General features: G+C 45.4%; 1 protein-coding gene across 2 annotated transcripts in view; it reads right to left on the bottom strand.

Moving 5' to 3' along the window:
* Positions 1 to 25594, bottom strand: part of SCAI (suppressor of cancer cell invasion) — a 630428-nt gene that overhangs the window by 586768 nt on the left and 18066 nt on the right. For both annotated transcript variants that reach the window (XM_082262618.1, XM_082262619.1), the window contains exon 3: positions 259 to 381. In XM_082262618.1, coding sequence (XP_082118744.1) covers positions 259 to 362 — 104 coding nt within the window. In that variant the 5' untranslated portion in view covers positions 363 to 381. The remainder of the gene's footprint in view (positions 1 to 258; positions 382 to 25594) is intronic.

Raw genomic sequence — 25594 nt, 5'->3', positions numbered from 1 at the left:
CATTGTGCTCTACAATAAGGACTGTTTTCGCCAATGTTCGCTTGTATACTAAAGAGCTAATTATCATCTACCATCAACACCCCACTATTTTTCACACTCGTCATAAGCCTCTCTTCTAGGACAGCAGACTCATTTCAATTAAGGTGCACATATGTAAGTTGTAATCCAATGAAAGTCAGCCTAGTGCTCCAAAAACCCAAATCCACCCCAAGAACATACTCATGCTTCCGACTCTCTCAACTTGTGTGTGATACCAACCTCAGTCCATTGAAGAGCTGTTTGGACTTATCAAGCAAGTAGCAGAAATCGGTGACAGTTTTTCTCTCCACTTGAGGGATGTCTTCATCATTAACGACTGACATTGCTCAGTTCTCTAATGCACTTTTACCCTGAAAGAAATAAATTTCACAATCAGTTTTTTTTTTCTTTACCATGATACTTAAAAAGCAATCTTTAAAGCTGAAATGTTCTACCTTGTAAAGGAATTCAGATTTTGTGCAGCCAGTTCTATGATCTAGGTTCTGTTAGTAGACAGCACGGTCAAGTAATGGACAGTATTTAAAGGAGTTGTAAAGTCAGAAGGTTTTTATCTTAATGCATTCTATGCATTAAAATAAAACCTTTTGGGCGTAGCAGCCTTCCCAGCACCCCCTAATACTTACCTGAGCCCCATCTCTCTCCAGCAAGTCCACGAGTCCCTCGGACGCCAATACTCTCCCTCCTGACTGGCTGAGACACCGCTGTGGCGCCATTGGCTCCGCGGCTGTCAAAAGTCAATTGGCCAATCAGGAGAGAGAGAGGGCGGGGCTGAACGGCAGCTTTGTGTCGGAATGGACGTTGGAATTGTGCCGAAATGAAATTTGTTTCACACAAATAGAGCTTTCTTTTGGTGGCATTTATTCACTACTGTGGTTTTTATGTTTTGCAATATAAGCAAAAAAAAAAAAAAAAAAAAAAAAAGCTAACATTTTGAAAAACAAACAATATTTTCTAAAATGAATATACTGAAATATGTATATCCCTCGCGCCTATGGGTAGGTTAAGTATGTTCTAATAAATTAATTAAATTTAGGTGATAATAAATAAATAACTTGGTAGCAAAAATAATAAAATGGAAATAGAAATAGAAATGCAGCTGCTATAGGAAGAGTAAGGAGTAAGGCCACAATATAATGGGACCAGCTAAAGCGCTTGCTGTGAACAAACCACTAATGGACGATTGCTTGTAAATACAGAAGATGGTTACAGAATACCATGAGGTTAGTAGGCCTAGGAGTATATATAATACATTAAACCTTAATAAAGTGCTTAATACTGGTGGGAAACCTTATATTTTAAAAGGTGTATAAATATAAAATAATGGGTGATAAATATCAAATGCCTTATAAATGTATATATCATATATTCTAATACAATTTCAAATAATAGAACTAAAAAGTGCTGGAAGGTGTTATTATTGGCGATTCAAACAAGTGAAAAAAATGAAAAATATATATATGAAAAAAATGTATAAATATTTGCAAAATAGTTCATAAAAAATAGTTCATAAGTGACTTCAGGTGCAAAATTGTAGGTAAATCTTGAGTGCAAATGGGGCAAAAAAAAGTGCTGGTGCTCCGTGTTGGATCTTCCAATAATCCAGTGCTGGTAATTGGTGTCACTGTGGGGAGTAATAGAAGAACACACTCACCAGAAGATGTGGGTCCTATATACCTTATGGTATTAAGACCTGCAGAAGACATCATACGGACTGACGAAAGGCACGCAAGGTGGAACGCACGCTGCTTACGTCACGGGTGCATGAGTGGAACGCAAGCCAGTATTCACCGCTCTCCACTCACGGGCACCATTTTAGCTGGCGGTTTTACTTATATACCGTATTTATCGGCATATAACACGCACTTTTTCCTCCTAAAAATCGAGGAAAAAGTAGCTGTGCGTGTTATACGCCGATATAAAAAAAAAAATGTCCAGAAAGCAGCACCGAGAGGTAGAAGGGGGCGGGCGGCGCCGAGGAGAAGGAAGGACGCGCTGTCATCGGAAGTCACGCCTCCTATGCCGACGTCTATCATAGGCGCCGGGACTTCCGATGAGAGCCCATCCTTCCTTCTCCTCGGCGCTTCCCGCCCCCTTCTACCTCTCGGCGCTGCTTTCTGGAGATTTTTAAAAGGGATGTGTATAGTGGCGCTGGCGAGGCTGCATGTATGGGCACTGGCAAAGGCTGCATGTATGGGCACTGGCGATGGCGAAGGCTACATGTATGGGCACTGGCGAAGGCTGCATGTATGGGCACTGGCGAAGGCTGCATGTATGGGCACTGGCGATGACGAGGCTGCAATTATGGGCGCTGGCGATGACGAGGCTGCAATTATGGGCGCTGGCGATGACTAGGCTGCAATTATGGGCGCTGGCGAGGCTGCAATTATGGGCGCTGGCGAGGCTGCAATTATGGGCGCTGGCGAGGCTGCAATTATGGGCGCTGGCGAGGCTGCAATTATGGGTGCTGGCGAGGCTGCAATTATGGGCGCTGGCGAGGCTGCAATTATGGGCGCTGGCGAGGCTGCAATTATGGGCGCTGGCGAGGCTGCAATTATGGGCGCTGGCGAGGCTGCAATTATGGGCGCTGGCGAGGCTGCATGTGTGGGCACTGGCGAGGCTGCATGTGTGGGCACTGGCGAGGCTGCATGTGTGGGCACTGGCGAGGCTGCATGTGTGGGCACTGGCGAGGCTGCATGTGTGGGCACTGCAGTGACGAGGCTGCATGTATGGGCACTGCACTGGTGAGGCTGCATTTAAGGACACTGCGCTGATGAGGCTGCATTTGTGGGCACTGGTAAGACTACATTTTAAAAAAATGTTCTGAGTTTAAAGCGGTTTATTTTAAATTTCAGCTTTTTTCCTGAAATTTCTGCCCTAAAATTTAGGTGCGTGTTATACGCCGATAAATACGGTATGTACTGTGTATTTACCAAATCTTATTAAAACATTTTTTATGGTAATACACTATCTGGAGCCTTTTTATTCCTTATACCCTGACCGGACCCTGTGGACTAATGTTAACCAGGAGAGGGCAATCTGGAGCACGGTGGTACTACAAAGCCCAGCAGAATCCATTCTGGTCCAGGTGGCCAATCAAGCGCTGCAGGTCTTAATAGCATAAGGTATATAGGACCCACATCTTCTGGTGAGTGGGTTCTTCTACTACCCCCCACGGTGACACCAAGTACCAGCACTGGATTATTGGAAGATCAAACACAGAGCACCAGCACTTTTTTTGCCCCATTTGCACTCAAGATTTACCTGCAATTTTGCACCTGAAGTCACTTTTTTGCAAATTTTTATTTAACTTATTTTGCAAATATTTATACATTTTTCATAAATAATAATATATATATATATATAGTTACATAGTTACATAGTAGGCGAGGTTGAATAAAGACAATAGTCCATCCAGTTCAACCTGTGTAGGTGTGTGTGACTGTAATCATCTAACATAGCCCTCAATCTCCTGATCCTTGAGATGTAAGTCTAAGAGTCTTTTGAAAGTCACCATACTACCCGCAGAAACCACCTCTTGTGGTAGACAATTCCACAATCTTGTAGCCCTAACAGTAAAGAACCCCCCACGTTGCCTGAGGTTAAAACGCTTCTCCTCTAATCGCATTGTATGTCCTCGAGTCCTCATGCAATTCCTTCGAATGAACAGCTTTTCTTCTAAGCTGAGATCCCCATTAAGATATTTATAAATTGCTATCATGTCCCCTCTCAGACGTCTTTTCTCCAGGGAAAATAAATCGAGCGATTGCAGCCGCTCTTCATAGGTAAGGTCCTCCAACCCCCTAATCAGTTTAGTTGCCCTTCTCTGGACTTTCTCCAGCTCCAACACATCCCTCCTGAGGACTGGCGACCAGAACTGGACAGAATACTCCAGATGCGGTCGGACCAGAGTTTTATAAAGTGGAAGGATTATAGTCTTATCTCTGGAATACATCCCTTTCTTTATGCATGCTAATATTCTGTTGGCTTTGGAAGCTGCCGCTTGGCATTGCATGCTGTTGCCTAATCTATCATCAACTAAGACTCCCAAATCTTTCTCCATTTTTGATTCCCCCAAGGGTTCCCCTCCTAACGTGTATTGTGCTTTTATGTTTTTGGTCCCCAAGTGCAAAACCTTACACTTCTCCACATTAAACCTCATTTGCCATGTCGTTGCCCACTCCGTAATTTTGTCCAGGTCATTCTGTAGGATATCTGCTTCATGCTGTGCAGTTATCGCCCTGGCCAATTTTGTGTCATCTGCAAAAACTGATAACGAACTACTGATCCCTTCCTCAATGCTGTTTATGAATAAATTGAACAAGGTTGGTCCCAGGACTGAGCCCTGGGGCACCCCGCTTACTACCTCAGACCAGTCTGAGTATGCGCTGTTTATTACTACCCTTTGGACACGGCCTTTTAGCCAATTCCGTATCCAAGAGCAAACCCTGCTGTCGATACCTGCAGACCTTATTTTATAAATTAAGCGCTTGTGGGGAACTGTATCAAACGCCTTAGCGAAATCCAAGTACACCACATCCACTGGTCTCCCCCTATCTAGCTCACAGCTCACTTCCTCGTAGAATGCTAAGAGATTGGTTTGACAAGAACGCCCATTTGTAAACCCGTGCTGGTTACTACTGATGATGTTGTTGTCTTTAGCATACTCTACGATATAGTCCCTTATCATCCCCTCCAAAAGTTTACATATTATTGATGTCAGACTGACAGGCCTATAATTTCCCGGGATATGTCTCTGGCCCTTTTTGAATATCGGAATCACGTTAGCCTTCCTCCAATCCCCTGGTACATCTCCTGTCCTAATACTGTCAGCAAAGATCAGGAACAGTGGTCTAGATATAACCATACTGAGTTCCTTGAGCACTCTCGGATGTACGCCATCCGGGCCTGGTGATTTGTTTGTGTTAAGTTTATCCAGTCTTTCCCTGATTTCCCCCTCTGTTAGCCATAGTGGCAAGTCCTGTGTATTACTACTAACCATACAGTCATGGTCAGTGTACCCTTCCTTTTCCTGCGTAAAAACTGACGAGAAAAAAGAATTCAGCACGGTTGCTTTTTCAGTGTCCTCTGTAACCATCCTCCCATCATCGTTAATTATGTGTGCAATATGCACTGCCCTAGTTTTTTTGCTGTTGATATATTTAAAGAATTTCTTTGGGTTTTTTTTACTATCCTCCGCTATTTGTCTCTCAAAGTTGATTTTAGCCATCTTGATTTCGTGTTTACACTTCTTATTTTCCTCCTTGTATTGCTGGAAGGCCGATACTGTGCCCTCTGATTTATATTTCTTGAAGGCCAATTTTTTTCCCCTAATAAGTTTTTTAACGCTACGGTTTAGCCAGCCAGGTCAAATATATATATATTTGAAATTGTATTAGAATATATATTATATACTTCAGGCCTCGACAAAACCCGGGCGCCAGGTCGCATTTGCGACTAGAATTAGCGACCTGGCACCTGGGGTGCCCTGCAGAAGGTGTCCTGTCATTTTTGCACGGACTTCCGCGCACGGAGTGCACGGACTGCCGGGCCGTGCGAAAATTGAGGCCACGGCTTTTCGGCCTACTTGTAGTCGTATTTATGTGTAAATTTAGTATCCGTTTTATTAAATAAAGCTTGGTTGTTAGTTTAAAAAAAAAAAAAAAAAAAAAACTGGCTCCTAACTTTTTTATCTGGCTCCTAGATTTCAGGAAAATTTGTCAAGCCCTGATATACTTGCATACTTATAATATTTTATCTTCATTAACATTATAAGGCATTGGATATTTATCACCCATTATTTTATATTTATACACCTTTAAAATATAGGGTTTGCCACCAGTATTAAGCACTTTATTAAGGTTTAATGTATTATATATATACTCCTAGGCCTACTAACCTCATGGTATTCTGTAACCATCTTCTGTATTTACAAGCAATTGTCCATTAGTGGTTTATTCACAGCAAGCGCTTTAGCTGAGCCCATTATATTGTGGCCTTACTCCTATTAAACAATATTTTCTACTTTGTTTTAAAAAATATCCAATAAAATCAAATTCAGAATCTTTTCTACTACATGTCCTAATAGGTGTATGAACTGGTTTGTGTGAAAGTCTACAAGCTATGCTACGTATCACTGAAAATTGATCAATCCTGATGTACTGACATCTCATTTCTTGAGGCCCACAAATGTCAGGACAGTACAAATACACCCCAAAAGACGCCTTTTTGGAAAGAAGACAGTCCAAAATATTTCGTAAGAGGCATACTGAATTTTTTGAAGTTGTAATTTTTTTCCCACAATGCTTTGGAAGATACATTTTTTTTCTTCCTTCACAAAATAGTCATATTTACAAGTAATTTCTCACACACTGCATAGGCATACTTGCAATTACACCCTAAAAACACATTCTGCTACTCCTCCCGAGTATGGGGATACAACGTGTGTGAGTACATACAGAGGCCCAACATTCAAATAGCACCTTAAGGCGTTCTAGGACCATAAATTACACATTTTCTGACTACCTATCACACTTTTGAAGGCCCTAGAGCACCAGGACAATGGAAACGCCACAAAATTGAAACCACATTTTGGAAGGCTAACACCCCAACAAACATTCTATGAGGCATAATGAGTCATGTCATTTGAACATATTTTATTCCACAAGTTTTTATAAAATGTGGAAAGAAAATGAAAAAAAATGAATTTTTGTAAAATCTTACCTGTAAAATTCCTTTCTCTGAGTCCTCCGACAGTCGCCGCCGCCTCTAAGTCATCACTGTTGGGTATTGACTTCAGCTCCGCAGGAGTAGCTAGGCATAAAGACTTAGTCAAAAGAACAAAGGCATTTGAATATACACCCATGGGGGCTGTCCCATCTGGTCAATACCCCCCTGCAGTGACCACTCACAACTCAGTTTGGTAGCATAGCAGTAGGTAATAAGAACACAACCCCAAAAGAGGGGCGGGGGCGGCGACTGTCGGAGGACTCAGAGAAAGGAATTTTACAGGTAAGATTTTACAAAAATTCAGTTTTCTCTTACGTCCTCCCGACAGTCGCCGGCCGCCTCTAAGTCATCACTGTTGGGATGTCCCAAAGCAGTATAGACATGAGGGGTGGGAGACAACTGTAGAAAAGGCAACGCAGTACCCACATCAGAGAAAGGAATCTTACATGCACCGTAAGAGAACCTTCTGGGCAACAGAAAACAATGCTCAACAGGAGCAACAGCCCAGGAAAGCAAATACCAACAGCCAGGGACCCATAAAAAAACAAGGGTCCATTATGGCACTGCCGCACTGAGAACCTTGCGGCCAAAGGAGGCATCAGCTGATGCCAGAACGTCTACGTTGTAGAATTTGGAAAAAGTGTGCACCGACGACCAAGTCGCAGCCTTGCACACCTGGGCCACCAAGGCCCGATGCCAATAGGCCCAGGACGCACTCACAGATCTGGTAGAGTGCGCCTTAACAGGGAAGGGTGGAACCCGTTCCTTCAAAGCATAAGCATGTTCAATGGTCTGTCTGATCCATTTGGCAATAGTCGCTGCGGACGCAGCCATACCCTTCCGAGGTCCCTCAGGAAGGACAAAGAGTGAATCCGTCTTCCGAAAGGATCCTGTAGACAGGTAAACCCTGATCGGCCTGACAACATCCAAGGAATGCAGAGCAACCTCCTTAGGATGCTTAGGCTTCGTACAAAGCGAAGGCAAGACAATGTCCTCATTAATGTGGAACTCAGAGACCACCTTAGGAAGAAAGGAGGGATGCGGCATATCACCAAGTATGGAGAAGGGCAAGATAACGCTGCCAGTTCCGACACCCTGCGAGCCAAAGTGATCGCCACCAAAAAGGCAACCTTCTTAGACAGCAGAGGCAACGATATATCCTGAATGTTTTCAAAGGGAGCACGCTGTAACACGGAGAGAACCAAGTTCAAGTCCCATGGAGGTAAGGGCTCCTTTCTGGGAGGAGCCAAATGTCGCACACCTTGAATGAAGGTGCGAACCAGAGAATGAGACGCCACAGGGCGTTGGAAAAGAATAGCCAGTGCAGACACCTGGCCCTTGATCGTGGCCAGCGCCAGGCGCTGGTCTACCCCAGACTGGAGGAAGGCCAACACACTCGACACCGAGTACGAGCGAGGGGAGAACCCCCTGGACTCACACCAGGCGAAATAAGCCTTCCAGGTACGGTAATATATTTTACCAGAGGAGGTTTTCCTAGCCTTAACAAGGGTAGGGATGACCTCAGGGGAGAGACCCCTGTCCCTCAGGACCTGGGTCTCAACAGCCAGGCCGTTAAAGCCAGCGACTGTAAAGCAGGATGGAAGATCCTTGGAGGCGCCACTGCCAGGTGAACAACGTCGGCATACCAGGACCGGCGTGGCAAGTCCAGTGCCACCAGAATCACCAGGTGCGGTTCCGAGGCTAACCTGCGAAGGAACCTGGATAGCAACTGAATCGGAGAAAAGGCATACATCAGACGATACTGATGCCAAGGGGCCACTAACGCATCCGAGGCGTCCGCCAGCGGATCGCGCGTTCTTGCCACGATCCTTTCCACCTTTTGGTTTAGCCGAGATGCGAACAGATCCACGTCTGGGGATCCCCACTTCGCACACAGCATTTGGAAGACCTCCGGGTGTAGGGACCATTCCCCCTGGTCCAGGGTCTGGCGGCTCAGATAGTCGGCCTGCCAATTCTCCACACCCGGAACGTGAACTGCCGAGATTGCCGTAACATGAGTCTCGGCCCAAGACAGAATGTCGGTCACCTCCCGGGCCGCCCAAGCACTCCTGGTGCCCCCTTGGTGGTTGATGTAAGCCACCGCAGTAGCATTGTACGTCTGTACCCGAACAGGACGGCCCCGAAGTCGTTCCGACCACTGGAAGAGACAGAGTTTTACCACTCGCAATTCCAGCACATTCATTGGGAGGGAGGACTCCTCCTCCGACCAAGTGCCCTGGGCAGACAGGTTGCCCAGCACTCCACCCCAGCCCGACAGGCTGGCATCCGTGGTAATCACCGTCCCCACCGACGGAAGGACTTGCCTTCCGATACTGTCGGGGACTGGAGCCACCACAGAAGAGCCAATCTGACGACTCAAGGAGACACTCAGATCCAGGGACTGAGGCAGTCTGTCCCACCTGGCCAGGATCTCCGCCTGGAGAGCCCGCCTGTGAAACTGAGCAAAGGGTATCGCCTCGAAGGCCGAAACCATCAACCCCAGGCCCCGCATACAGGCCCTGAGTGACGAGGACGGATTGTCCCCGAGGGACCTGATCTCGTCCCGCAAAGTCTGGAGCTTGTCCTCCGGCAAAAACACCTTTGCCTGAGCAGAGTCCAGAATCATCCCCAGATAGGGAAGACGAACCGATGGAGCCAACGTCGATTTTTGAACATTGATTGTCCACCCGAACTCTTGCAGCATCTGCACCGTGGTGGACAGATCGCCGCAATAGGTCCTGGCTGACACTCGATCTGAGAAGGAGATCATCCAGGTACCCCAAGACCGCAATGCCCTGTGCCCTCAACAGGCCCAGAACCGGCACCAGCACTTTGGTAAAGACCCTTGGAGCCAAAGCGAGACCGAAAGGTAACGCCACAAACTGATAGTAGTCCTCCGCTATATTGCGAACCGAAGGCACCTCTGGTGACCCTCGAAAATGGGGATGTGTGGGTACGCATCCTTCAGGTCTATAGAGGCCAGGAATTCCCCTGGACTCAAGGAGGCCACCACCGAACGGAGAGACTCCATACGGAACTTCCGAACGCGCACAAAGCGGTTCAATGCTTTCAGGTCCAGAATAGGACGCACTTTGCCCTCCTTTCTGGGCACAGTGAAAAGATTTAAATAAAACCCCCGAAACCTGTCCCGATGAGGCACCGGAACAATCACCCCCTGAGCAAGAAGGTCCTGCACCGCTTGGTGCAGGTCCTGCAGACACCCCGGAGGCAAATAAAGATTTGAGGGAAAGAATCTGTCCGCCAGCCGGGAAAGGAATTTGATCTTGTACCCCGATCAAATGATTTCCAGAACCCACCTGTCCGAAATCCGGAGCAGCCAAGGTTGGAGGAAACCGCGCAAACGTCCCCCCACCCCTGAAACGGGTGAGGGCGCCCCTTGAGGCAGAAGCGGACTGACCCGCCGAGCCGGCATTGCCCAACTTCTGCTTACCCGCCCAGGGCTTCTTCTGGCTGCCCTGGACCTTGAAGGGCTTGCCCTTGGGGATTGGTTCCAAAAGGACCCCTGAGTGGATCTAGGCGCAGAACCCCGCTTGCCACGAAAAGACTTGTTCTTCGGGTTCTGGGGCAGCAAAGTGCTCTTGCCCCCCGTGACGCCTTTCACCAGGGTATCCAACGCCTCGCCAAAAAGGCGAGAGCCAGCATAGGGAAAACCAGCTACTGTTTTCCGCGAGGACTGGTCAGCCGACCAGCTCTTCAGCCATATGAGTCGCCGTTTAAGTACCGAGACACTAGAGAGGCGTGCTACTAAGGGGGCCTCATTTAAGGTCGCATCACACAGATGCATGATTCCTTGGTGGATTTGATCTAGGGCTGCAACTAACGATTATTTTCATATAATTGTATAATTTAGTTAATGTTCTTGAATATCTAAATGCAGTGGTAAATATAAATATCCAGCTATATAGTTGGATATTTATTCCACTCGGAGACAGAAATATTTATTATTGGAGATTTAAATTAGGGATCGACCGATTATCAGCAAGGCTGATATATCAAGGGCCGATATTGATTGATTTTTGCCAATATATCTGTATCGGCCTTCGGAACTGGCTGATATTCCAAATAATGCTCACGTAAGGGTAAAATGATGTCACATAGCATAATTCCGTTTACAAATGTTATTGAATATGCCACTCACATATGTACAAATTAAAGATATAAGCAATTGCACATTAGCAGATCTGCTGGCAGACCGGTATCTCTCACCCACTTGCGGTAAGGGATACCGCTTTGTTCGGCATCCACTCAATACTGCTCTCTCACCCACTCCATCTCCCACCCACCCGATACCGAACCGATATACGTCTGGCATACGATGATGATCTCAGAGGTCACATGGTGCTCATGAGATCATATGCCGGACGGACAAATCTTCAAATAGTGATTTTTGCTCAGAAGTTATATTCATTTTAAAATTGAATGTTAAATGAAAGTGGCATTTTCAAACACTCGTCCATTCAACGAATATACAAATCATTTTTGTATAAATATAGATGTAAATATTTTTGTCCAAAAATCCAATACATGTATGGGCAACATAAGACATTTAGCAGCAGCACGCTTTTTTTTTTTTATCACCTGTCATGATGGGGTAAAAAAAAAAATAGCAGATAATCGCTACTGTAATATAATTATAATTGCTACAGTGATACAATGTGTATGTATATAAAAAAGAAATATGCCCAGAAGTCGGATATGCAGGATATTTTAACTGGGAGTCAAACATGAAGCGTGGAGGGGGGAAAATAACATTTATATATTAAAGTAGTACTAACAGCGGAGACTTTTTTCAGGGATATAATAATTTTAACCACTTGCCGACTGCTCACAGTATATTTACTGCGGCAGTCAGCCCCTCACAGGCAGAGCGATGTAGGTCTACGTCGCTAGCCTGTGAGGGTCTCAGGAGCGAGCGCGCGCCGCCGGAGGCGCGCTCCCGGACCCCCCCCCCCGCACGTGTGACCGGCGGACCCGATCGTCCGCCGGTCACTCGCCGATTGTCGGGGGAGAGGGAGAAAGGCAGGCGGCTAATGTAAACAAAGCCGCCTGTCATTCTCCCCTGTGTATGAATGATGATCATACGGTTCTACTATGTAGAACAGTTGATCACTGTTCATACATCTCAAGCCACAGCCAATCACAGTTAGAATCACGCCCCTAGGGAGACACATAGCCCCTCCCTCTCAAAAAAGTTAACCCCTTCACTGCCAGTGTAATTTTACAGTAACAGTGCATATTTATAGCACTGATTACTGTAGAAATGTCACTGGTAACCCAAAAAGTGTCAAAAATGTCAGTCAAGGCTCCGATCTGTCCTCCGCAATGTCAGAGTACCTCAAAAAAAAAAAAAAAAAAAAATCGCAGATAATCGCGCATTACGCGTAAAAAAAAAAACAACAACAAAAATGACAAAAATCTTTCCCTTTGTTAGTAAACGCGATATCTTTTGCGCAAACCAATCAAAATACGCTTTTTGCGATTTTTTTTTTACCAAACATATGTAGCATAAAACAAATTGGCCGAAAATGTTAAATTTTAAAAAATTTTACATTTTTTTGGGGGGGAATTTCATATAAAAAAAAATGTGAAAAATATTGTTATTTTTGCAAAATTGACGCTCTTTTTTTGTTTATAGCATATGATCAAAAAAAAAAAATCGCACAGGGGCTTAAGTGGTTAAATATAGTGCACAATACTAGTAAACTTTTACTCTAAATGGAATTGTAAAGCCTTATATCACCTATCAGCCTCCACCTTCTCTGGGTTCAGATGCTCATATTCCCTGCACAGAGCCCTTAAAGTGGTTGTAAGCAAGGTATATAGCAAGGTAAAAAAAAAAAAAAACCTCTGCCTTTAGAATCTCTTGGTTCCTTCTCTTGCCCTGGACTACATTTCCCATAAGGCATTGCTCCTCACACATTCACACGCGCTGCGTAAACTGTCAGCGCTATATAAATACTATATAATAATAATAATAATAATAATAATAATAATAATAATAATCTACTGACATATATGGACCGTGTACTAAGCTGTGTGTGTTGCACTGTATTTTCTGATATGTAAACAAATAATGCATTCTGTATGCAGGACAACTAATCGGCTGGCCGATTAATCGATCACGAAAATAGTTGACAATTATTTTCATAATCGATTAGTTGTCGATTAATCGATTAGTTGTTTCAGCCCTAATTTGATCCACCATTTCCAGCCGGGCAGGCGGATCATCATCAGACACGAGGTTGCTCCTAAGCACCTTAGTCCAGTCAGCCACCGCCTGAGCCACCAAAACGGACGCGAAAATGGGTCTGAGCAACGAACCCGCCACCGTATAGGAATAGCGGGCTAGAGACTCCAACCGCCAGTCCGTGGGATCCCAAAAAACCGGGGTATCCTCAGAAGGAACCAAGGTAGCCTTGTTTAACATGGCCACAGTGTGATCTACCTGTGGAGGCACACACCATTGTGATTCCGTAGCTGGTGCAAAGGGATAAAGTAATTTGAACCGACTAGGTACCAGGAATGGACGTTTTAACGTGCGCCACATTTCATTTACAGTGTAATGAAACTCAGCTGGGCAGGGAAAAACCTGCGCCAACTTGCGGGTCCCAAATGAGGACACAACACCCGGAGGACAGGGCTCATCCTCCAAATGTAGTGTTTCCTTAACAGAAACAATTAATTCATCCATGGTCGCCCGCTCTTCAGGTGACCCCGGGGAAGAGGTATCAACCCCTTCCACCTCTGCCCCCTCAGGTCCAAGGATGAGCGAGACCCTGAGAAGGGCACGCTCGCAGCAGCAGCCATATCACCATCTGAATCAGAGGAGAGAGACAATCTGGGCCTCTTTTTAGCAGCAGGTTCAGCCATCAGCATTTCCATGTTTGACACCAAGGTTGCCACTACAGCGGCCAAATCAGGTCTCAGAGGGGCCACAGGAGAACTGGGGACCCCCACCAGAGCTGTGGGGAATTTGCTGTCCTGAGAATCCATTGCTCAAGGTGACAAAACAACAGTGCAATAAAGTTCGTACTGCCCCTTTAAGACCGCTGCGGAGTGCGCAGCCCACCACTACAGCTACAGTGACAAAGACCCCCAAAAACAGGAGAAGAAAAAACTGAGCCAGAAGCGACAATACAGAAAGATATTGAGAGCAATAACCTGCAGAGCCCCGCAGAGTGTTGCCACCGATGTCCTGCTTCAGAGGAAAAGGAAAGTGCTGTCAGAGTAGGCTGAACTTATAGGCTGCATGACTCAGGGAAAATGGCTGCCCCATAGGATTGCATGGAAGGCTCCGGCAAAATGGCCGCCGGACATGCGGTCAGAACGATCGTTCTGCTATCGCAAAATGGCGGCGGATGGCGCCAAAACAGCATGTAGTATTGCCCATAGAGAAGCCAAACATGCCTGCCCATACCTAAAATGGCGGACCGCACGGTTTTATCCCGCCGCGGCCGCCACACACACAATCTGCACCCCAAACAAGCACCGAAGTGACACAGGGAAGGGGACCCCCAAAAACATACAGCACTGCAGCGCATGCACAAGCGATCCCCGCAGGGACCACATCAGGGAGTCACACAGGCACAGACATGGGTGACACACAGCAACACAGGACTGCCACCCCAGACAGAGGCCCCACACAGAAGTACTTACCTGTACCAGATGGCGTGGGGAGCCTCTCAGAACGGAAAGCCGCTGTCCTCATCTGACAGGGAGTGCCGTTAGCCAGGGACATGACACTGCAGCATCGCAGTCCTGTCCTGTGAGGTAGCCACCTCACGGCTGCATCCCTGCTGCGAGCAGGGATGGGTCATTCATAGTGCCAGGACGAACCACGGCTGAACGATCGATGGCGGGCTGGGGGTCCATCTGACCCTCTGCCCTGGAGAACCAGGGCGGTCAGTCCGAATCCCAGCACTGTATGATCCATCTTCTTCCGAAGAGCCGACTAAAAACTAAAGCTGACAAAATAAACAGCTAGTAAAGTAAGAAAAAACTGACATTTTCAAAGAAAATCAAAGAAAAGTTTAGTTAGGCTGAGACTGTAGCCCCAGCACAGGGAATCCAAACTACTCCTGACGCTAGGCAGAAAGAAACTGAGTTGGGAGTGGTCACTGCAGGGGGGTATTGACCAGATGGGACAGCCCCATGGGTGTTTATATGCAAATGCCTTTGTTCTTTTGACTAAGTCTTTATGCCTAGCTACTCCTGCGGAGCGGAAGTCAATACCCAACAGTGATGACTTAGAGGCGGCGGCGACTGTCGGAGGACGTAAGAGAAATGCATTTTTTTTCCTTTTTTTTTTTTAACACAAAGTTGTCAAATTATAATATTTTTCTAACACACAGCAAGTACATAGCAAAAATTACACCCCAAAATACATTCTGCTACTTGTCCATTCTGCTGCTTGTCCTGAGTATTGCTATACCAGGTGTGAGACTTGTATGGAAAATACACATCTGATTTCCTGACTAGTTATTACATTTTGAAGGCCCCAGAGCACCAGGACAATGCATTTTCCCACAAAATTGCCACATTCACCAGATGTTGATCACTGGGACAGATGTGTTTTAGTGTGTGGGAACACTTGCTGTGTGATCAGTGAGTTTAAAATGTGTACACTCACCGATCCCCGCTGGCAACACAGAGCGGCTTGCCTTCTCACTGATAAGCACCGTGTGAGGAGAAACAGAGCCAATCAACCGACAGACAGCTCGGTTTACATCCCACGATGGCTGTCATTGGACACAGCCATCATGTGATCAGAAGGAACAATCACAGGTGGGTGGCCATGGAGTTAGAGGATTCGGGCAACACGGTGAAGAGCTGGCCCTGGATCAGGTTGTCAGTCCCAAGGGAATTGAGCAGACACCCTACCCTGGACAGCACACTTTTGATCATTAGAGAGGCTTTCCTCCACTCTGAGGTCTCGCCACGTCCTTCCCCCAATGTTACAAATCCTGGGTAACTGAGATTTTCCTCCTGGCCTCGAGGGCCCGCAGTTTCTTGAACTGATCACGAGGAACCGACTCCATCTTTGGGATCTTTTGGGAATGCCCAAAAATTAAACCATTTTGGTATGCAGTGTCTGACACCATCAATTGCCTAACTAAACGTAGACCTAGTGTGAGGAACTCTTCCATGACAAGTGGGGACCATGGCATCACTTTACCTTTACGGATGACTACCTGCGGGAGGTGTCGCGGCTGGGCTGAGGGATGGGGGGCTGTATATAAGGGGCCTTCCCATGCTCCTTTACCGCCTATTCTACCCCTCTATCTTTACTCTTCACTCCTCTTTTTCTTTCTACACACTATCTACCTGTGTTTGCAATTTCTCTTTGGTTTATATCTAGAATGTGCTCTACCATTAAGTTCTCTATAAACAACTCACCCAGAATTTTACCGTCTATTTTGATTAGTCGAGTATTTCCCATTTACGGTTTGGGGGACTGGGCTGGCCGGTGGACATGTTTGTCCCCAGCTATTATTCTTATTTATACTAATTGGTTGTCAACTACCTTTGACATGCTTGTGGAATTGGTATCTCGGCAAAATGTACACCTTTAAGCTTTATTCTTTGTAAGCCATTATACTGCTTTACCTCTGAAGACTCGTTTTGTTATACGGTTTATTTAAAATGTGAATCTACCATTGTGTACCATGTTATGTGCCTTCCACTACTTTGCCATTACACTTGTTTGTTACACAACCTTGAATAAAGGAATTACAAAAAAATAAAAAAAAAACTGGCCTGTTAGTGTGCCAGGTTAGAAGACCGGAGGTAAAAAACACTGATCTAGTACAGTAGGCCTATAATAAAAAAAAAAACAGGGATTTTTGTGAATGTAGTGCTCCGATTTGCCCACTAGATGGCGGGGTGTCTTATTATATATACTATATTTTATATTGTGTTAAAGCGGTAGTAAACTCATCCAAAGAAAAAAAAAAAACCTGCAAGACAAAGGCATAATGAGCTAGTATGCATCTGCAAGACAAAAGGCATAATGAGCTAGTATGCATCGCATACTAGCTCATTATGAAACACTTACCTTAGAACGAAACCCCGACACGGACCCCGGGACACCGCTGTGGGCACTGACATGATCCTTCAGCGTCTCTTCCGGGTTCGGTGGCTCCGGCGCTGTGATAGGCCGGAGCCGCGGGAGTGATTTTCCGTCAATTCCCGGCAAGGAACTCAGAAGGTCCCCCCGGACCTTCAGAGCGCATGCGCCGCACGCATCAGCGGCTGCATGCAAAGCAAATATCTCCTAAACCGTGTAGGTTTAGGAGATATTAATTGTACCTACAGGTAAGCCTTATAGGCTTACCTGTAGTTAAAAGTATAAAAAAGCGGTATACTACCGCTTTAACTAATAAGGGTTTTAGGTTAGAGGTTGGAAGTTGTACAACTAGCTTTGGAATGATAATAAAATTGTATAGTAATATGTGTGTTTAAACATGTGCAACTATATGTAAACGTATGTATGTAATCAGTGGAAACCTCCATGGGGGGAGAGGAGATGTGGCTTATTGTGGACAACATACATACTGATGTACATATAGTTTAATCTGTAGGTATACTATTTTGAATTTATACATTTATTTTTCAGTGCAATTGTTTGGATTGTATTGGAGTGTCCTACATTTCTTGATAAGTGGTGCTTCTATGAATTGTACTTAGACAAAATGGCCGACCGTGGCCGATCGTCCTCTAGCTCTAGTCTAGTGAATGTCTACAACAAAATGGCCATGGTTTGTATGTTCAATAAATAGGTAGCTATGAACGAGTATAAATAGGTTCCTGGGCGCCTGTTCTAGTTTCCCTAAGAAGAAGTCGCTGTCACATGATATAATGCACCAGAGGGCAGAAGTGAGAAGTAGGATGTAAAGTCTGGTAATTATCTCCTGGAGTACTTCTGCAGTGATTACACCCAGTGATCTGGGAAGGCTTGTGCTTACCTTACCTTTATGGGGGTCTCCAGATAAGGCAAGAGGCAGCTTGAATAGGTGGTGGAGCACAGGGGCGATCACTATTGAGCACTTCATTCTAAGAAAGCACGTGTGTGTGCGCGCGTGTGGATATAGAACACAATGAATAACAGAAGAATATACCAGGAGTGGACTGTGATTTGGCAAAGCACTGTGCTTAGAGTGGACTGTTATATATGCACTTTTTTACAGTCGTGCTCAAGTTTACATACCCTGGCAGAATTTATGATTTCTTAACCATTTTTCAGATAATATGAATAACACAAACTTTTCTTTCAGTTATGGCGTTTGCCTGAAGCCATTTATTAAATCAACTGTGTTTACTCTTTTTAAATCATAATGACAAGAGAAACTACCCAAATGACCTTGATCAAAAGTTTACATACCCCAGTTCTTAATACCATGTATTGCCCCTTTTAACATCAATGACAGCTTGAAGTCTTTTGTGGTATTTCTGGATGAAGCCATTTATCTTCTCAGATGGTAAAGATGCCCATTCTTTCTGGCATAAAGCCTCCAGTTTCTGTAAATTCTTGGGCTGTCTTGTATGAACTGCTTGTTTGAGATCTCCCCAGAGTGGCTCAATGATATTGAGGTCAGGAGACTGAGATGGCCACTCCAGAACATTCACTTTATTCTGCTGTAGCCAATGACAGGTCGCATTGGCCTTGTGTTTAGGATCATTTTCATGTAGGAATGGCCAAGTACGTCCCATGCGCAGCTTCCGGGCTGATGAATGCAAATTTTCTTCCAGTATTTTTTGGATAACATATTGCATTCATTTTGCCATCAATTCTGACCAAATGTCCTGTGCCTTTTTGTAGCTCACACATCCCCAAAACATCAGCAATCCACCTCCATGTTTCACAGTAGGAATGGTGTTACCTTTCATCATAGGCCTTGCTGACTCCTCTCCAAATGGAGCGTTTATGGTTGTGGCCAAAAAGCTCAATTTTGGTATCATCACTCCAAATAACTTTGTGCCAGAAGGTTTGAGGCTTGTCTCTGTGCTGTTTGGCATATTGTAAGCGGGATACTTTGTGGCACTTGCATAGTAATGGCTTTCTTCTGATGACTCGACCATGCAGCCCATCTTTCTTTAAGTGCCTCCTTATTGCGCATCTTGAAACAGCCACAACACATGTTTTCAGAGAGTCCTGTATTTCACCTGAAGTTATTTGTGGGTTTTTCTTTGCATCAATTTTCCTGGCAGTTGTGGCTGAAATCTTAGTTGGGTCTACCTGACGGTAGTTTGGTTTCAACAGAACCCCTCATTTTCCACTTCTTGATTAGAGTTTGAACACTGCTGATTGGCATTCTCAATTCCTTGGATATCTTTTTATATCCCTTTCCTGTTTTATACAGTTCAACTACCTTTTCCCACAGATCCTTTGACAACTCTTTTGCTTTCCCCATGACTCAGAATCCAGAAACGTCAGTGCAGCACTGGATGAAGGATGGAAGGGTCTGTCAGGAGTCCAGAAACTCACTGACCTATTATACACACACACACTAATTCCAAGCAAACAGATCACAGGTGAAGATGGTGACCTTTAACCACTTGCCGACTGGGCCATAGCCGAATGACGGCTACAGCACAGTCGGTATATTCTGGGAGGGTGTACAATGAAGTCCTCCCAGAATCGCGCTTCCCGCACGCCCCCATGGGGCGCACAAACAGAAGTGTCCAGGCTCCGGCGCATCACGGATCATTGTAAAGGGTTAATGACAGCGACCCTTTACCACGCGATCACTCCGTCCAATGAGAGTGATCACTTGTCAACAAACTAGCGTATGTCCGGTTCAGTTGTATACAGCGATCCGTACAGCGTACGAGGAGCGGAGAGAGACCGCAGATGCACTCTTCCCCTGCCTCCTCCATGCCTCAATTATGCCCACCTGTGCAAAGTCAGTGCTCATCAGTGCCATATACGTGCCACATCAGTGCCTCACAAAATTGTAATGGGAAGTCTCAGGAAATGACGGTGCTCCCTGCATGTTGGCCCTCTGTATGTGGCCAGGCTGTGTAAAAGTCTCACACATATGGCATCGCCGTACTCAGGAGTAACAATGTATTTCGGGATGTCATTTTTGCTAGGTGTTCTAAATATCTTAGAAATGGACAACTTTGCGTAAAAAAAAAAAAAAAAAAAAAAAAAAGCATTTTCATTTGCTTTCCACATTTTCCAAAAACTTGTGGGAAAAAAAAAAAAATAATAATGTTCAAAAGACGCATTATGCCTCCTAGATTATGTGTTGGGGTGTTTGCTTTCCAGAATGGGGTCATTTTGTGGGCATTTCCATTGTCCTGGTGCTCCAGGGCCTTTAAAACTGTGATTGGTTGTCAGGAAATTATATGGGTAATTTTTGCTCCTATAACACCTAGAGGTGCTACTTGGATGTTGGGCCTCTATGTGGTTAGACTGTGGAAAAAGTCCCACACATGTGGTAATGCCATACTCAGAAGGAGTAGCAGAATGTATTTTGGGGTTTTGGGGTGTAGTTGCAAGTACGCCTTTACAGTGTGTAAGAAATAACTTGGTAATATGACAATTTTGTTTAAAAAAAAAAAAAAATCATCTTAAATTTTGCAAAGAATTATGGAAAAAAATTACAACTTCAAAAAACTTAATACTTTGGAATGTCTGCTTTCCAAAAGGGGGTCATTTGGGGGGTATTTGTACTTTACTGGCTTGTTAGGGTCTCAAGAAAGGAGATAGGGTGTCAGTACATCAGGTGTGATCAATTTTCAATGATTTGCACCATAGCTTGAAGTCTCTATAACCTTCACAAAGACCAAATAATATATACTTATTTGGGTAATTTTCACCAAAGATATGTAGCAGTATAACTTTTGGCCAAAATTTATGAAGAAAAATTACTAAATTTGCAAAATTTTAAAACCGAAAAGAAAAAAGCATTTTTTTTTTTTTTTTTTACCAAATTTTCAGTCTTTTTTCATTTATAGCGCAAAATATAACAAACCCAATGATGATTAAATACCGCCAAAAGAAAGCTCTGTTTGTGTGAAAAAAAGGACAGAAATTTCATATGGGTACAGTGTTGTATGTATGAGTAATTGTCATTCAAAATGTGAGGGCACTGAAAGCTGAAAATTGGTCTGGTTAGGAACGGGGTTTAAGTGCCAAGAGGGTAAGTGGTTAATAGCCATTCAAACCCCTTGGTGTCAACTTGTGAGCATGTCAGGTTAAAATCACCAGGGTATGTAGCCTTTTGATCAGGGTCATTTGAGTTTTTGTTGTCATTATGATTTAAAAAGAGTAAAACAAAGTTGATTGATAATAAATGGCTTCAGCCAAACACTAACCATGAGTGAAAGAAAAGTTTTTGTTATTCATATCCTCGGAAAAATGGCAGAGAAATCATAAATTCTGCCAGGGCATGTAAACTTATGAGCACAACTGTATATGTATGCACTTATTAATTGTAATACAGGTACATCTCAAAATTAGATTTTTATCAAAAAGTTAATTTATTTCAGTAATCGAATTCAAAGAGTGAAACTCATATTATATATCAATGCTACGCTGACTTTGGACTTGACCAAACACAGTGGACCAACATCAGCAGATGACCTGGCTTCCCAAATCATCGCGGACTGTGGAAAATGTTGCATTTCATTTGGAAATAAAGGTCCCAGAGTCTGGAGGAAAAGTGGAGAGGCACAGAATCCAAGTTGCTTGAAGTCCAGTGTGAAGTTTCCACAGTCAGTAATGATTTGGGGAGCCATGTCACCTGCTGGTGTTGGTCTACTGTGTTTTATCAAGTCCAAAGTCAGCGCAGCCCTCTACAAGGAAATTCTAGAGCACTTGATGCTTCCCTCTGCTGACCAACTTTATGGAGATGCGGATTTCATTTCCCAGCAGGACTTGGCACCTGCCCACACTGCCAAAAAGTACCAATACATGGTTTAATAATCATAGGATCACTGTGCTTGATTGGCTAATACTTAACTAATAAGTTAATACTTTGAAGTAGTGCAATTTCTTTTGTACCTCATATATTGTTTTGTTTTGCTTATGTTTATCATCTGTGATTACAATAAATGTATTCATTATAAACAAGCAAAAAATTGGGGGAGCAAACCCTGTATATGTATGTATATCTAAAGCCGGTGCAGCTATGAACCAAGCGACATGTATATTAAAAAAGAATAGCGCACACATGCAAAAGAAATGACTATCAAATATGGAGACAATCCATAAATAAAAATGGGGATTTGGTCCCACCATATGGCCATATCGTGCTCAAGCCCACCACTACGTCAAAGTACCCCATTGTCAGTGGGTCCTACACTATCCATAAAAAAGGATGAATCCAGCCTCTCTAACCCTTGGAGATAACACTCCTTGCTGGGAGAGATGTGCAACTGCACTACAAATGTATTCATTGTTTTCTGTCAGCCTGGTTATGTCTCATTTAAAGTCCCGACCCTCTTTTTTTTATTCAATTGAATAGGGATGGAGACGCATGGCCCATCCCAACGTGCGTCTCATTTAAAGTCCCAACCTCCCCCCTTCTTCCCCCAAAAAGGGGAGATCAGACACGGTCTTCTTTGAGGCCTAGTCGGCCAACCAGCTCTTCAGCCAGACCAAGCGGCGAATTGCAATCCCCACCGCAGACATCGTGCAACCAGGGGAGCCTCGTCAAGGGCCGGGTCACACAGATACACCATGGCCTGGTCTATTTGATCCATGAGCTCGATGAGAGGCGGGGGAACCGACTCCGCCAGCAGGTTATTCTTAAACACCTTGATCCATTCCGTGACCGTTTGAGAGACCAGCACAGAAGCGAACACAGGCTTGAGGAGCAAGCCCGCCACCATGTGCTGGTGGCGGGAAAGATTCCAGGCGCCTGTCCACCGGGTCCTTAAACACCGGGAGTCCTCCACGGGAACCACTGTGGACTTGTTCAGCCAGGACACAGTGTGGTCCAGCTTAGGTGACAGTCCAACGAGTGGAAACTGCGTCTGCAATAGGGTAGCGACGCTGAAAACGCTTAGGCACTGCTAGCATGTGCTTAATGTGCCGCCATTGCTCGTTCAGGGTCTCCTCCTCAGGGCAAGGGAAAACCTGACCCGACTACTGGGCTTTGTGGGAGGCAAAGATAAGCTGCTTTCCTGACTGTGTGGGCTCATCATCAATATGCAAAGTCTCGCTGACGGAGCGAATAAGTGCTTCTACCAAAGCGCGGTCCTGTGCTGCAGCTGAGGGGGACTCCTCCTCCTCGCTGTCCGAGTGTGAGGACAGGGATCCCTCAGGGAGGGCAGTGTCTGTGGCAACCACTTCAGGCTCAGAATCAGAAGATTGAAAGGGTATCGGCAATTTTTTTAAATAGGAACTTTTGACATGACAAGATTGGACAACTTTTGACGCCAGAGCTTCCACGACTGCAGACAGGGATGCTAGGGAATGAGATCCAGAAGACCCAGATGCACACACAAGGTCAGCGGGGAAAATTTTTACTCTGGGACTTTTTTTTTCCCCCCCATTTAACAAAAAGGTACACTGGCCCTTTAAATCCACGCTAGCGGTCCGCACCGCCAAATTGCGCTACTGCTGGAGATCTCCTTTAGCCTGCAGACCCACTGACAAAGGCTAAAATGTGCCTGAAAAATGCCCAAAAGGACTAAAAGACCCCCTTACTGTGACCAGAGAAAGTAGGATGAGCAGCTTCTTCCCACGCTGTCTGCTGAAAGTGAAAACTCCTGGGAGGAAGTGACCTCAGATCACTACAAGTCCCCCTGAGGCACAAGAAAATAGTGCCATAACAAAGAATAGGGGAACAGGGAAAATGGCTGCCGCCCATACACCGCGGCCTGCCCAAATCCAAGATGGCGCCAGAAAACAGCGCCAAAGCTCACAGCAAGGCAGAAAATGGCTGCTGCCCTTACTTTGAAGCAGCCTTGCCGCCCACACCCAAAACGGCGGATGAACACGGCGCCGATGATCAGGAGCCAAGGCCAACAAGGCCACCGCGGGAATTCACCCCGGGGACCCCCTACAGGACAAGGTAGAAGCCAAACACACCCTACATTGCCCCCATTAGGTGCAGGGAAGGAAGGACCTGTCCCGACAGGCCAGGGTGATCTTACAGAGACCGCAGCTCTGACATCCCCAGGAGTGGGCCCAGATCCCCCCCCCCACCGATGACTGTCCCAGGGACACAGGGGGGGCAGTAGCACTCACCCTATCATGGACCACGGGCTCCACTCCGGGGCAGCTCATCTCCAACCCTGAGTGGGGGTGCTGCCAGACAAGAAGGGTACGCTGTAGCCAGGACATTCCAGGGTGAGGAGTCCCAGGCAAAAACCTCTGTTCGCAGGCTCATCCCCATCCGTCGGGGTACCGTCAAGGCGAGGCCTGGGCGGACCACAACCTGCGCACTCTCGTTGGCCAGGATGGGAGAACATAAGGATCTAGATTATCCAGCAAGAAACCTCAGCCCGGCTGTCGCTTGTAGTTCACCAGAAGGATCCCCCTGACACTAGCTAGCGATAGTGAGTAAATAAAAAGAAACATTTCTCAAAGAAAATAGAAAAATAGACCGGAGTCCCAGCAGGGAAACCTAGGTCCTACTCCTAACACTAGGCAGCAAGAAACTGATTAGTAAGCTGGATGTGGCCGGGGTAATGTCTGAGGGGACAGCCCCTAAAGGGGTGTCCAGTGAAAAGTTTTTCTAAATAGTTTCACTGCCTAGTCTACTCCTGTAGGTGGCGCATTACCCATTTGTGAGGAAACTATGAAGTGGCTGCGTCTGTCAGAGGACACAAGAGAAAGCAGGTAACGAGCACTCCCGGGAGCTCGCATTGCAGCGATCGGACATGTCGGGTGTCTCTCGGACACAGCGTATCCTCAATCAGGGTAAACAGCCTATGAAATTGGCTGTTTACCACATGATCGGCTGTGTCCAATCACAGGCGGTCACAAATCAAAAGACAGCTGTTACTACTGACCCGGCTTCTCCTCGCACACCAATCTTGTGAGGAGAAGAGCTAGGATCAGTGAGTGAATTACTTTTACATTGTTTTTTTCACATGACTGTGCACCAAACAGGCCCCCCTCCCCCCATAAAGAGAACCTGTCACCATCTGGATCTGACAGAAATCGGTCACACAGGCCCGCCATCATTGACCACATCTGGATCTGTCATACAGGCCCACCATCAGTTACCTGTCACATAAGTACCTCCAACAGTACTGCCATTAGTGACCTGTCACACAGACCCGCCACCTGTCCAAGGGCCCATCAGTACCGCCATTATGTGTTAAATTTTTTTTTTTTATTATTTTATAGCTGAGGAGGCATATGCAATGCTTACTATGTCAGATGATGAGAGCAGCGGGGAGGTCTCATCATCTGATACTGGTTCGGAATTCGAGCCAGTAGAGGGTGGTGGGTCAGAGATTAAATCAGAGGAGGAAACAGTTTTAGGGAAACCTCTGATCCCTAAAAGAATAAGGGAATAAGACCAGAAGACCTGCCTACAACCAGCAGCAGCATACACCCGAATGGCACCAACACAGACCATTATTCTTGATTTTTATGGATAGTCTACAGAGGGGTTTAGTGCCAGCTGATTGGAAAAAAGCCAACGTGGTAACAATATTTAAAAAGGGGCCGAGATATATTCTGAGTAACTATAGGCCGGTCAGCCTAACATCAGTAGTCTGCAAGATTTTGGAGGTGATGTTAAGGGACCACATACAAGACTTTAGTAATGAAAATGGTATTAGTATTAATCAGCATGGATTCATGAAAAATCGTTCTTGCCAAACCAATCTACTAACCTTC

This window comes from Pelophylax lessonae (assembly GCF_965119305.1).
Source record: "Pelophylax lessonae genome assembly, chromosome: 7".
NCBI lineage: Eukaryota > Metazoa > Chordata > Amphibia > Anura > Ranidae > Pelophylax > Pelophylax lessonae.
Note: the sequence above shows the minus strand (reverse complement) of the source record. Positions and strands in the feature narration are given on the sequence as shown.